The 14,564-nt window shown below is 37.9% G+C and overlaps 1 protein-coding gene across 1 annotated transcript in view; it reads left to right on the forward strand.

The window, feature by feature from the left end:
- The first annotated feature begins 2,198 nt into the window (after positions 1-2,198).
- The window catches only part of LOC104396854 (uncharacterized protein KIAA1107-like), a 31,871-nt gene continuing 19,505 nt past the window's right edge, over positions 2,199-14,564 (forward strand). Inside the window, exons 1-4 of the mRNA XM_010006753.1 lie at positions 2,199-2,326; positions 9,178-9,440; positions 10,297-10,414; positions 13,217-13,306. Coding sequence (XP_010005055.1) covers positions 2,199-2,326; positions 9,178-9,440; positions 10,297-10,414; positions 13,217-13,306 — 599 coding nt within the window. The remainder of the gene's footprint in view (positions 2,327-9,177; positions 9,441-10,296; positions 10,415-13,216; positions 13,307-14,564) is intronic.

Genomic DNA, 14,564 nt, shown 5'->3' on the forward strand with positions numbered 1-14,564 from the left:
GGGCCGGGGGGGCTGTCGGCTGCACTGGCTCTCTGTGGCCTTCCTCTGTTTTCCTGTGTTAACACCTGTTTGAAAGCTTTCCCATTCGAGGCAGCGTCTTCACAGCCTTCCTGCATCCTTTGCAGAGAACTCCTCTGTAACTTTCTTTCCCTCTGACTTCATCCCGCTGCTGACAGCGCACGGGCGTGCTCTCCACTGAAGCGTGGTTTTGTGTGGTACGTGAAGGTTTTGTAATAGAACAAGTGAAAAAGCAGCAGAAATCCCGAATGTATCCTTTAATGTTGCCTGTGCCTACTAATGACCTTGTCATTAAGATTAGTTAAGGAAAAACAACAAAGAAAAATCACTCTTCTGATAAAAGAATAAAACAAACACAACTTCTGGATTTGGAAATCTAGGTGGACTTCATAAAGTTAAATGACGATGCATTAAGAGGATGCATCAAGTTAGAAACTGTGTGGTCATTGCTGAAGTCCTAGTGATCCATGGGTGAGGCCAAATCCAGCAGCTTTCCCACCTAACAGGGCTCCCGGTGGGTGCAGCGTGTGGGGGGGCTGCTCCCCAGAGACCAGTAAAGGGCCAGCCTGCCTTCCCACTGCCAGCTCTTAACCTGCATCTGACATCTTGCCTTCCATGAGTGCATCCTGGGTGTTGGCTGATGCTGCCACCAGAACCCTGCCATCCTCCTTGCCTGCCGGTGGCTCTAATGCTTCTTTCAAAGAACTGAGCGGTGTGTGCCAAGGAAATGTATGTGCTTGCAAGGTCTTGAGAGTGTTGGCGAGAAGAAGGGGAAGGTTTGCAGTTTTAAAGTTTAGTGCCTGAAGTATAACCTTGGCTGGCCCCTCCCTCCTGGTTTGACCCAATCTCTCCTCAAATCTGTAAATTAAGGCAGCAAATGGCTGGAAATATGTGTTCAGGGTACTAAAGTTTTAAGAAGTATGAATGAAAACTTCTTGAACTGAAAGTAATGCCCAAAATGCAGAATCATTGTAGTGGGACAGGCTGATGAACTGGCTGCTAGGTTGTTGTGGAAGTCTGGTAGAAGCATTAGCAAAACAAGCAGTAGAGAAACAAAACAGTATTTTTTTTGTCACTTTTTGCCTCCATTGTTAGTTTGATTTCATTAATTTGCTTCACATTCACTAATGCAGGAGCATCATAATGCAAATTTCAAAAATTCCAAATTAATTTGGAAACTAAAGATCACTATTGGTAATAGTTATTTTAACTATTTATTATGTCTTTGTTTTCCACTTAATATGCCTACAGTTCATTGATACTTTATTTCAACTTTGTCTGTGTTTGCTGGAAGGCATGTAATGATCCTGCATGTTCTCCAAAAAGCATGGTATTGAAAAACACCTTTAAACTTGAAACAGCTCATCTAATTATAAACCTTTTATCTTTTCAGTGTGAGTTTAGATTCTTCAAGTGAGCCTCCCCATATATTCTAAGTTATGTATGAAGTGCATTTTGCAAGACAGTTGTTTTTTTCTTAACTTAGTCTTTAGTGCTTTTTGGTAAGTCAGCCTTTGAGTCCTCTAAGCTAACACATTTTGTAAAAATGTGTCACAGAGTGAATGGGAGTTTGACCAGAGTGAACTAGTTCGTACCATGGAAAGGAACCAGCTTTGAAAAAACCTAATTGCACTGATGACTTCTGCTGTCAGTGGCTGTTGAATCTCGGTGCTTTCTTACTGTTAAGATGCAAATGAATTAGATCTTTGCAAATCCAAAATAGTGCCTTGAATTACAGCTTGAGGCTGCCTGAAAGCTAGCCTAGGTCTTGGAGCACGTGAATAGCCCTGACTTGTAAGAAAGACCCGTAGCTTCATTTGAGCTCTTCAAAGAAAGTTGCAGCCTTCCACAGAAGTCTGAAGGTTTCTGCTGGTAAGTACAGCATCTCTGTAGAGCAGAAGTGGAATAGTAGTATAGTCTTGAAGAGCTGATCAGAGCTCTTAAAATTTCATTCTTTCCTATTTGTGTTCAGCTTTTATTTTAGCTTCGCAAGTGAAAACTATCTTTCCTTGGGGATTGAAGGAATGCTTTTTCTCACAAGCTACATCTGGCATGCATTTCAGTGACATGTACTTCCTTTGGGCCTCTCTTTTAATCACAAGAGATGTAGGCTATGTGTCACTTGTGTGCTGAAGGCTGTGCAGCTCCCCTTGCCAAACTGCTGAGCATTTTTGACCAGGATGGAGGACATGGTGAACTTCATGCTGATCTTTCTGCATAGCCTCGGTGTGAATGAGCACTACTTTGTTTCCCTCCCTATACTTGCAGTGTCTGAGGACACTAGCAAGAAACTGCTGGTCAGCAGACAGTGTGTCTGTCTGCTGTCCATATTGTAGACACTATTCATCTTCTGTTTTTGTGGAGTGAAACTAATGTAATTTTGACTCTGCCCTCCAATAGCCTTCTGTCACTCTTCCTAACACAACTAGGAAAGGGTCAACAATATCAAGTATGTCAATGGCAGATGACTGCTCAAGCAGGCTTCTGCAGTCTGCCTCAAGAAGTGAGCCACTTAGCATCCCTGAAGGACAGTAGTCTGATCATTAGATTATTAATAATCTTGCCTTTTGAGAGGCAAAATGCTTTTACCCTTTCAGTCAGGAAAAAAAAAAAAAAAGCTTTAGAAATAAAAACCTAGCTATTATTCAAATTGTCCTGATATTTTTATTGAAGGGATCTAATTTCCTTAAAGACAGAGAAGGACCTGATGACAGTCAGATCTGGTTAAAAGCAGTAAATACGGATCAAATACAAAGGAATATAATTGTCACTGTGACATTCACTGCAACAGGGGTTAATTTGCAGCACCAGCAATTGATGCAGAGTAGACCAACCAAGGCTTTAACGGTGTTACGTTTGTATAGTTCTATATCAGGCAGTAGAAGGATGCTATCTAGCTTAAGTGTAGACAAGAAGGCACACTCCTAGACAGCATGATGACAATTAAAAAAAGCCAGAAGGAGGGTTTCCTGTTTAAAATTACATGACATGGTAGAATGGTTTGGGTTGGAAGGAATGTTAAAGATCATTAGTTCCAACCACCCTGCATGGGCAGGGACACCTCCCAACACTACTGCAGATGATGGCTTAGCTCTGTTTTCAGCCTGACCTGCTCTTGCATATGAGGTTTTCCTAAAGCAGTTGTATCAAATACAAGATAACTTGCTGGCAAATATTTATTCTTTAAGTAAAATTCCCAGTTACACTGCTGTAACAATGGGTTACAAAGTATTGAAAAAAGGGGGAAAAAAAAATTTAAACAACTTGTGCATTAAATTATTGTTACTGACTGCTAGACTGCCATAGTCCCCATTGCCTACTGGCTATTTTGAAGGAAACAAAAGTGACTTCTGCTCATGTACACTGAATTCCTTTAAGCTTATGCCTCAGCAGTCCTACCCTTAATATCTAGGCTTCTGCATTACCCTCTAGTAGGTTATGATTGCAGACCATGCTGTTTCAGAAGAAGAACATGCCTCATGAAATTCTGGGAGTACACAATTTACTCTCATATGATCCTTCCCTTCTATCCTCTTCTCACTTTTGCTTGTTGATCTGGTGTCCCATGCCATGCAAGGAGTATCTTGGAGTGACTGATGTAACATGAAAATGAGCTAATGCAAAAAGAGCTTTCTGTGGCACTTGAGGGTACATTTTAGGGCTCAACAATTATTTTTACCTTGCATTCTGACATAAGGGAATCAGCAATACAGCTGAAAAAATAGCCCCTCCCAAAACAAATTGAATTAACAAACCCAGCCCTATAAATATGGGCAACATGGGAAATTTTATGTGACTGCCTCAAACCCTGTGAAACAATAAATTCTGAATTGTGGAAGTTAAAATGCTCTATAAAGGCTAATCTCCAGTGAAAGTAAAAACTGAGAAAGTTGAGAACAAATTATTGTGAACCTAAGTGCTTATTTCCTCAAGTTAAGTGATTAAGGCATTTGCTCCTCCGAGTAGCTAAACTGTTCTAACTTAATGGCTTTTTTCATACAACTGTATTCTCTGGTCTGAGTTTGCTACTACAGCACCAAGTTAGTTTTTCTGGTTATAAATTTAAGTATATAAATATATAATAAAGCAAGGAAGATGAGAGGGATAGAAATAGGTAAGATATTACATGAAGCTTGTAGTTTAGATTTTATGCTATAACCTGTTGGGCGAAGAAAGCCTTCATCACAATAACTTGTTTCTTTTGATGAAAATAGGCTTTAAACACATGCCAAACAATAGTGACCTTATCTCCTTTTCACCTATAGAAAAACAATTATTTTTTTCTTACTGGATTTTTTTTTTATATACGTGTGCATATGTAGTACCAGTTTATCACAGGAAGCTGAGGAGCTAAACTGTCACAGTATATTTGGTACATGCATGATACTAATATCTTGCTTTAGAAAACAGAGTATCTTAATGCCATGGATTTATGCCTCAAGAAAAAAGAATTTGATTTATCTGGGAAATGGGTAGAAACCTTTCACTGGACCATGACTGCTTATGTGCCAAATTCTTCTGCTGAAATCCTTAGCTTGTATTTATGCAGGAAGGTGCTACTTAATACACTGTAAAAAACAGTCTAGAAAATGTCACTGCCTTTAGAAATGATCCCATAGAATAAAGGGTGTTGCCAAGCAAGGTTTTCTATAACAGGTTTGGAAAACTGCACAATCTTCCATTCTGGAAAGAATATCTAATGGTATTTAACTGAGATAAAGGAAAATTTCTGAAAAATGTGCTTAAAAACATGATTCTGTGAAGCAGAGCAATGGATGTCTCTATGCGTCTTTTGAAGTAGTAAATATACAGTCTGTATTAAGCAGGACTCTGGTATATAGATGTTTTGCCCAGGTTCTAGAAGTAATAAATCCAGGGCTTTGGCTGGATTTTTAATAATAACTGAAACAATCAAGGTTCCTTGACTTTTCTACAGAAAAAACAAAGAAAAATAAAACAACAAAACAAACCACCACAGAAGCAATTCAAATAGAATAACTTTCTCAGATTTAGAAACCATTTGCTTAGGTCTGGTTTAGCAACATGCCACTTGTTTTGTTTACAGAGTTTCTCCTTGTGGTAAGGGTGCCATTTTTATTGACCTAAGCCCTAATGATAATGAAATTACATTCCTTGGGTTTCTTATGTAGATTATCTGACAATATCCTGGAGGTTTCCAGGAGATTGTTGCCTAGTCTATCAGATTCCCAATGGATATGTTTTTCAGTTACAGGCAGAAACTAAGAATATCAAAATACTTTATGGCAAAGCAGTTTATCTGTTGCTGCTCATTTTCTTTTTCCCTCAAAGCCAGTTTCTACTGATTTTTACCTGTTCAATATGCAATAGCTTCTCAGCAACAGAAAGGTGAATAAACTTCCAATGGAAATTTAACCTAACAAGTTATGAATGGCATTTTTCTTTCAACAAAGGGATCTTCCTGCAGTCTTTAACTTTTATGCTACCAGTTTATTTCTGTAATTGTGGTATTTGAGTACATATGAAGATGTAGGGATGAAGTGGGAATTATCAGATTATGTCTAGCAGTTACATTGTTATGTGACTTTAAGTGACATTGCTTGGAAGATCTAATGTGCAGAAACAACTTGGAGACAAAAGTTCAGATAATTTCTGTGGAGCTTTGTCATCTAGGTTAATTTGGTTTCTACTCTGAACTTCTGTTCTTGAGTCCTACAGCCACAGAGCTGTTAAACACATGTAAGTACTGAGAAGCAAAGTGGAGGGCAAAATGTGTGGAAGTCACTGTCTTGAATTTTTTAAGAATAGCAAAGTCTTCCTGCTCCACCAAGCAACCTGTGGTCCTGTTCTTGGTAATACTTAAGTGGAAAAGGAAAATCTACAGATCATGGAAGGAGGGGCTGGTCACGTGGGAGGAATATAGGACTGTTGTCAGAGGATGTAGGGAGGCAATTAGGAAAGCTAAGGCCTCCTTGGAACTTAACCTTGCAAGTCAGGTTAAGGATAATAGAAAGGGCTTTTTCAAATACATAGCTAGCAAAACTACCAGTAGAGGCAATATTGGCCCATTGAGGAATGAGGTGGGAGCCCTGGTGACAGAGGATATAAAGAAGGCAGAGGTCCTGAATGCCTTCTTTGCCTCTGTCTTCACTCCTGCAGGGTCTACCTACGAGCCCCAGATTCATATAGCCCCAGAAGAAGTCAAGATAGAGGAAGAGTTTGACATGGTAGATGAGGATTGGGTTAGGGATCAGTTGAGTAATCTGGACATCCATAAATCAATGGGTCCAGATGGAATGCACCCAAGGGTGCTGAGGGAGCTGGCGGAGGTCATTGCTAGGCCACTCTCCATCATCTTCAGTAAGTCATGGGCAACAGGTGAGGTGCCTGAGGACTGGAGGATAGCAAATGTCACTCCAGTCTACAAGAAGGGCAAGAAGGAGGACCCGGGTAACTATAGACCGGTCAGCCTCACCTCCATCCCTGGAAAGGTGATGGAACAACTTGTTCTTGTGACTATCTCCAGGCACATCAAGGACATGGGGGTCATCAAGAGCAGTCAACATGGTTTTATCAAGGGTAAATCATGTTTGACTAACCTCATAGCCTTCTATGAGGAAATTACTAGGTGGATAGATGATGGTAGAGCGGTAGATGTGGTTTATCTTGATTTCAGTAAAGCATTTGACACCGTCTCCCACAGCATCCTTGTAGAAAAGTTGATCAGGTATGGGTTTGGTGATCAGGAAGTGAGGTGGATTAGGAACTGGTTGAAAGGAAGGAGTCAGAGAGTTGTAGTCAATGGGGCAGAATCTGGTTGGAGGTGTGTGACTAGTGGAGTCCCACAGGGGTCGGTACTGGGACCGGTGTTGTTCAACATCTTCATCAACGACCTGGATGAGGGTATAGAATGTACCCTCAGCAAGTTTGCTGATGACACTAAGCTGGGAGGAGTGGCTGACACACCAGAAGGCTGTGCTGCCATTCAGAGAGACTTAGATAGGTTGGAGAGTTGGGCGGGGAGAAACATGATGAAATTCAACAAGGGGAAGTGCAGAGTTTTACATTTGGGGAAGAACAACACCATGTCCCAGTACAGGTTGGGGGCTGAACTGCTGGAGAGTAGTGTAGGTGAAAGAGACCTGGGGGTCCTGGTAGACAGGAGGATGACCATGAGCCAGCAATGTGCCCTTGTGGCCAAGAAGGCCAATGGCATCCTGGGGTGCATTAGGAAGGGTGTGATTAGTAGGTCAAGAGAGGTTCTCCTCCCCCTCTATTCTGCATTGGTGAGGCCACATCTGGAGTATTGTGTCCAGTTCTGGGCCCCTCAGTTCAAGAAGGACAGGGAACTGCTTGAAAGAGTCCAGCGCAGAGCTACAAAGATGATTAAGGGAGTGGAACATCTCCCTGATGAGGAAAGGCTGAGGGAGCTGGGTCTCTTTAGCTTGGAGAAAAGGAGACTGAGGGGTGACCTCATCAATGTTTACAAATATGTAAGGGGTGAGTGTCAGGGGGACGGAGTTAGGCTTTTCTCGGTGATGGCCAGTGATAGGACAAGGGGTAATGGGTGTAAATTGGAGCATAGGAAGTTCAAGGTGAATATCTGAAAAAAATTTTTTACTGTGAGAGTGACAGAGCACTGGAACAGACTGCCCAGGGAGGTTGTGGAGTCTCCCTCACTGGAGACATTCAAAACCCACCTGGATGAGTTCCTGTGTGATGTACTCTAGGTGACCCTGCTCTGGCAGGGGGGTTGGACTAGATGATCTCTCGAGGTCCCTTCCAGCCCCTAAGATTCTATGATTCTATGATTCTATGATAATACAGTAAGTTATTGCTTGTCTTTTTCTCACGCCTTATGCTATTGTTACGCAGGGTTGGAAAGTACTGTAAATATGAAAAGCAACAGATTGTCAGGCCAAGTCCACAGGTTAGGAGTTCTGAAAGCACATCCAGGAACAACAACATTAAAAACCCATATAAAGAAGGTCCACCAATCTTGCTCTTTTAATGTGAAATTCTATTACTTATGTCACACCTCCTGGCCCTTGCTTTCAAAATCTAATCAAATACTAAAATTCCCATTCCCTAGATTATAGTTTCTTGTCATTTTCTTGGTGAGAAACTGTATCACACAGATAAAAAAAAATTCTACCTAATTCAGTCTTTTAAAAACAGGACTTATGAAGATTATTTGTCTTTATGTCTTCTCTGCACCTTTAGAGGACAGTGTTAAATAGCATACTCAAATTAGTATGTTCCCAGTATTAACAATAAAGCCTTTTTTCCATGGAATGAGTGACTAAATGTGGATCTCTAAGTATATGTCTGCTAAATCCAAAGCAACTGTAGCCCTTCTGTTAAATTCTGCTAACTTCATCTATATGGTATGAAACCACTGATAAAGTATGTTATCTGTTCACATTGACTTTTCAAGGCTCCATTAAGTTGCTGGAGTGCAGTATCTTTCTATAAATACCAGATCTTTGCAGTCACAGACTGAGGGCTGTGTTAGCCTTTCCAGATCCTGAGCCAGAAATAAGCTGGTGAAACAGATGGGAAAGTGGAAAGCAGGAATTACTATATGGGCAAAGTGAAAGCTCTTATGGTAATTTTAACTGTAAAGTTTCATGCTTTCAAGTACTTCCTTTGAAATTAAAATTTATATCTCTAATACTCTTCATTTATACCGCAAAGCCATTCTTATGGTTTTGTACTTCTAACCTTGATGTTAGAAGGTGTTTATATTTTGGGGTATATAAATTTGATTATATTAAAGAACAATCAAATGCCTTTCCTTGGTCATGCTAAGCTGTATAAATGAGTCTCTGTCATTACTGATACAGCTTACTTCTGCTTTTGCCAGTACATCATTAGAGATATTTATAGAGCTATAAAGAACAGTAGTTTCCTTAATTAAAAAAGCAAAGTGAGAGAGATAAAACTTTGCTCCTTTTAATTTGGCATTACCTTTTACATGTAATGCTTGTTTATGCTTTTTCAAGCATTGCAGAAACAAGTTTTCCAGAAATAACGGGTTTTTTTAATTAATAAGCACTGTAGAGTCTAGCTTTTGTTTTCTGGTCACTAACTTAGTTAGACAAAAAAAAAAGTCTATTTTTGTTTATTTGGGTTGATCGATTAAATCATTACATAAGCAAACTTAGTGTCATCTTCTAGGCTTGTCTATTCGTCTGATAAAAATCTTAAAGAAACTGAGGAGCTGGCTATGATGAAAAAAGTATTGGAACCCAAATTAATACAAGAAAACAACACTGCTGCTCTTCAGAACACTCAAAGAAATGTAAATTGTCTTGGAGATGGCAAAAGAGAACCTATTGATCAGACTACTCAAATGCAGAAAGATGTTGCTTGCTCATCTTGTGGTGAAGAGGAAATTCCAGAAGTAGTCATTGATTCAGAAAGCAACAAAGCCAATACAGGTGAGTTTGCAATTATGCTTTTGTTTATTTTTTTGTTTGTGTTTTTAAAAAAAAATTATCCAAAGGCACCTACAGAAAAATGCAGATTAAGATTAAAGCTATTTTTATAACACAGCTTACATGGATATTCTTTGCCATGGTCTACCTCATTCCCTCATGCTTTGAAAAAATGAATTGTTACAGAAGTTTGGCAGGAGCGATTCCTGGCCAGTGTGTAACAATAAATCTGACCGGATTTGCCAGGCATCTGGCATATTCATCACCATTGTGTCCTGTCTTTTCTCTGAAACACAGCAAATTTGAGTCCTTACCATGTAGGATTTCCACAGAGCAGGATCTCTCCATTCCTTTCCTTTTGTAGCAAATTACACTAGTTCTATTGTTTTATGAGGATTTTGGAATCTTTCAGAATCTTCCCTACTACACTGTGAGTGAAATAAGTAACATTATCTACACCAGAGGTGTTGGCTGCTACAGCTGTGTCCATAAGATAGGTCCAAGCAACAAATCTGATCAGGCAGAAGCTTGTAGCACTATGTGACCCTTCTTCAGAGTCTTTAGTGCACAGGTACCAGATCTCTGCATAAAAAAGGAAATGGCTACATAATTGTAAGAAAGAGTATCTGTAGTACTTCTGTAGCTATCAAACATTAAGCATTGTTCAAATGTCTAATATCTCAAGTCAAAATGAGAAGCAAAACACAAGGTCTATAAAACCTTTCAAGGAAAATATAGCTTGAATATGCAGTATTAAAAATTTTTATGTCAGATTCTGCTCAAATATGTTACAGTTGTCTGTGTACTGTCAATACTCTACCCTATCGAAAGTGAAAGCAGCCATTTCTCCCATCTGCAGGTAATTCCAAACTAGAAACTGCATCTGTGTTAGGAGAAGACTTAATGATGCTCTACAAGAAGTGCTGTTGTCCAGATACTAGTATTTGCATAGAAGGCAAAGATTTTCAAGCTCACAGGTACATAAGTATTTACTGTAGTGTTTTTCAACTAAAATCCTTCTAGTAAAAAAATGCTGCTGGTATTGTGTATCTATAGTAAATTATTGCTGGTGCTGTTACGTAGCAGTGAACAGTTGAAGTTTTTGGATCTTGTGTAAGAAGTGGCCATGCTTTGCTACTATTGAAAATTACTTACTTTTTAATGGCAACTATTGTAAAAAAATTGCAGTTTTAGCACTTGTAAGATTGCCACTATAAACTCAGTATATGAATATGTACTCTTGTATAAATACTGTGTAGGTCTTTGCTAATTTTTAAAAACAATCTGTGCTCTCTGAAGAAAATGGAAAATCTATTAATAAACTATTCAGCTATTAATGCTGAATAAAATTACCACACAAGTAGAAAATTTCTTTAGTAGTAATGATTTTTTTTCTGCTCTTCAGAATCTGTGCAGACAGAATCTGTTTTTATTTTCATTACTTCAGTCATGTAGATGTAAAGATTGTCAGCAGTCTTTATTGGATCTAAAGTCCAAGACCATGTAAGAACTTTGGCTTACTTAGGAATACTTAGGAATGTAAATCAAGGCGTCAGTACCACTCCTTGTACTCCTTGATATAAGTCTGTTTGCACTTAAGATAGCAAACTAGACAGCTTGTATTTTGTTCCCTTTCAGCTTATAAGTTAGATTATTAAAACCTCCACTATTTTTAGGATTTTCTCAACACAAAACCAATGTGGAGGGTTTTATTACTGATGTTACAAATATCTTTACAGAAGATAGATCAAAATAGTAGTGAGGATACTTTTTTTTATTAATAGAATTAGGATATATACTAAATTTCCAGAATGTAGTTTTTTCTTACAGTCTATATTGTAGGAAGACATGCTCTTAGGTTCATAACTTGAGAAACAAATGCCTTGATGCAAAAAGAAAGTCAACAAAAAGATTCTGTGAGTAGAACTGCTTTAATTTAGGCCACTTAGTGCCTGGAGCAATGTATCTAGTCTACACAGCATAAAAAAAAAAAAAAAAGGCAGTAATTCACAGAAAACAAGGATGTTCTGAAATAGACACAAGGCTTGCTTGAGGTACTGCATCATGTGAATATTAGGAGTAAGGGAAATCTAACTCGGGGTATAACTGTGGTGAAAGCACCAGTATGATAATTTTTTTTAAGTTCTAAAACAGGAGACAGTTTAAGCTCCCACTTATCTCATTACTCCTTAGTTTCTCATTAAGTCCTATGAACTTCCAGTAGACCTTACAGTGTGAGCAGCAGCGCTCTGAGAAAGTTCCCAAGGTATGACTTCCAAGTGCTGTGTTGTATTCTTACAGAGCTCTGAGAGCAGTTAAGTCAATTTGTTCAGCAATAAAGTTGTGGCACAAACCATGACAGTGTGAAAGCACAGATAAATTCACTCCAAATTTATTTGGTATCTCCATGTATTTTATAAGTTAAAATTTTAACAGTGAATGTTTAGCCATTTTATTTAAAATGAGTCCTTGAACCTTCCAGCCTAGCCCTGTTCGTTACTAAAATTTATTTGGAAGAGGATGACAAAAGTGGAGACAGTGTGCTTCATATCTCCATGATATGGTGTTACTGTATCTTACAAAAAATGAGATCATGTGTGTATTTGGAACTTCAGAGGCTCAAAGGTGTGATGTAATAGACATTTATGCGTGGACACATTTCACTGAGATAAGAAACATTCTGCAAGAGCTTCGTTATTATTATTGCTAGATGAATCACAGGAGCAATGTGTGAGGAGTTCCTAATTTAAAGTATTGAGAGTTCTGAAGGAGGAGGAGAGAGATTCCAGAATATATAATAACTAGAAAAGAGACCATAAATAACTTTCTTCTTCTTCCTACACAAAATGAGAGTGCTCTGAATCATTTTAAGAGCAAACAAACACATGCAAAAGAAAGGGTTCTTATGCCTAATATAACTGGGTTTTATGCCATAAGAAATAAATACATGACATACAGTAATTCTACAAATAATAATAAGCTTACTATCAGGAAAAAACTGTATGTATGAGAATATTATCTACAGCTGCAATAGCCCAGATAAGATATAGGAAACCTAACAGTATAGCTGGTGTAAATCTGGAAGGCTGAAATTGTAACTGAATACTGATACTGGTTGAGATACTCAGCTACATAGACTACTGGTCTGGGGTTTCTTTATTGTCTTTGATGGAAGTAAATCAAATTAGCTCCTTTATGGCCTTATACACCTTTAAAATATTCAAGGGTAATAAGTCTAAAGCAGCTCTTCTCAAACAGGGCTGGAAATACACATCCTATTGTTGTATCATGTTAGTGTCACATTTGTTTAACTTCTAAGATGTGCTGGTAGATGGCCAGCCAATTTTGAGTAAAAGCTTTTTACTTCTCATTTCCTTTTAATAATTACACATTTTGTAGTATAAAAATAATAGATTAAGGATATAATTATGTGGCTAAAATGATGCTGTATAAATGAGGGGTTTTTACTGTTATTTGGTAAATAAAGCAGAATAAATCAATTTGCAGTTTTATAGTATATAAAAGGAAAATGCTTGGGATAATAATTTTCTGTGAAAATGTCAGTCTACTAGAAACAAGCTTTAAATAAGAAATTTAGAAAACATGATTTATTTTTTTTTCTTAGCATATTTTGGAAATCCAGATATACTGGGAAAAAAGGCATGCAGTATACAGATGACACCTTACTGCATAAAGGGCAAAGATTTAAGTCAATGTTACGAAAGAGTCTCATAATAAATATTTTTATCTAGTAGAATAATGTTTACTTTTTCTCCCAGGGCTATTTTATGTGCCAGATCTAGTTACTTTGCTGCTATGCTGAGTGGAAGTTGGGCTGAAAGCTCCCAAGAGCACATCACTCTTCAAGGGTAAGTGTTGTCTTTCCAAGTCATGTGGGAGCAAAGGTAGGCAATTTAAAATCACTGCAAATATGTAACAACTGTGCTGTGTATGGAACACTTAACATTAATCTGCCTTGACACTTCTGTTCAACCAGATACATTTCCCCAGTACTGTTTTGACTTTAGTATGAAATAGCCTGTGTAGTGTATTTGTTAATGTTGTCAGATGGCTCAGGGAAGAAGTCGTTTTTCATCAGCAGAGGAGTACTAATGCTTTTTTGTAGAGTATATTTTAGTATTCACAGTCTATTTTACAATTCTTTCATTTCATGTTGTAGGTGTCATGAGAAGTATTGTGAATGTCAGAACAGTATAATTTATTTTCATACCTATTTGTACAATAAGAGTATATTTCTAATGTAAAGACAATCAGTTACATTTCTTAATTTGTGTTTAGTAATAATATTATGGCATCGTACACAAACAACTGTGACTAGTGTGCTTGCTTGAAATGGCTTCTGTGTGAGAGCTGAAAATAAAGGAGTTGTCAGTGTAGGATGAATACTTAAGACTTTGTAGATAAACTGGGGACTGCCAGGTTAGTTCTTCTCTGTTTCAGAAAAATCAATTTAAATACATTACATTTTTTAAAGCAAACTAATGCTGGTATTTGCACACGTTAGCTTCTTTAGACCAGACATGATGTTGACTGACTCAGCTTTCTTCAGAAAGAACTGTACCTTACAGTGTTGCAAAATAAAATTGCTTTGCATTAATATAAAATTGCTTGGCCAAATGATGCTTTCTCATATTTTCATAATTTTAGTTTTCTGTCAGTATAATCATAATGCTGCAAAATAATGAAAAGTTATCAGTTGATTTGGTTATAACCTCCTAATCCTTATAAAACAATACACTCTAATTGATGCCTTAGCTTTTATGCTATACATGGCATGTTTTAGAGGCTGATAGACAAAAAATTACTCCAGTATTCACACTCTTCTTCCTGTAATTGATTTCTATATGGCTGAGAAATTTTCATCCTTATTTTTCAGCAGAGGCTTTCTCCTGAGAAATACTTAATCTTTATATTGGCTCATGCCAATGTCTCATAATTTCTGTTACTAAGATGATATCCATTTGTTTTACCTTTTCTAGTTCAGTTTTCTGCTTGGTGCAGATTTCCATGCTGTCTTTTTAAACACTTATAAGGAAAAAACATATGGCTTATTCTGAAAGAATGAAAATTCTGCCAGCTTTCAAGGCTTGGGGAAACCTTCCTGCT

The sequence above is a fragment of the Chaetura pelagica genome, unplaced genomic scaffold (assembly GCF_000747805.2).
Source record: "Chaetura pelagica isolate M959 unplaced genomic scaffold, ChaPel_1.0 scaffold69, whole genome shotgun sequence".
Taxonomy (NCBI): Eukaryota; Metazoa; Chordata; class Aves; order Apodiformes; family Apodidae; genus Chaetura; species Chaetura pelagica.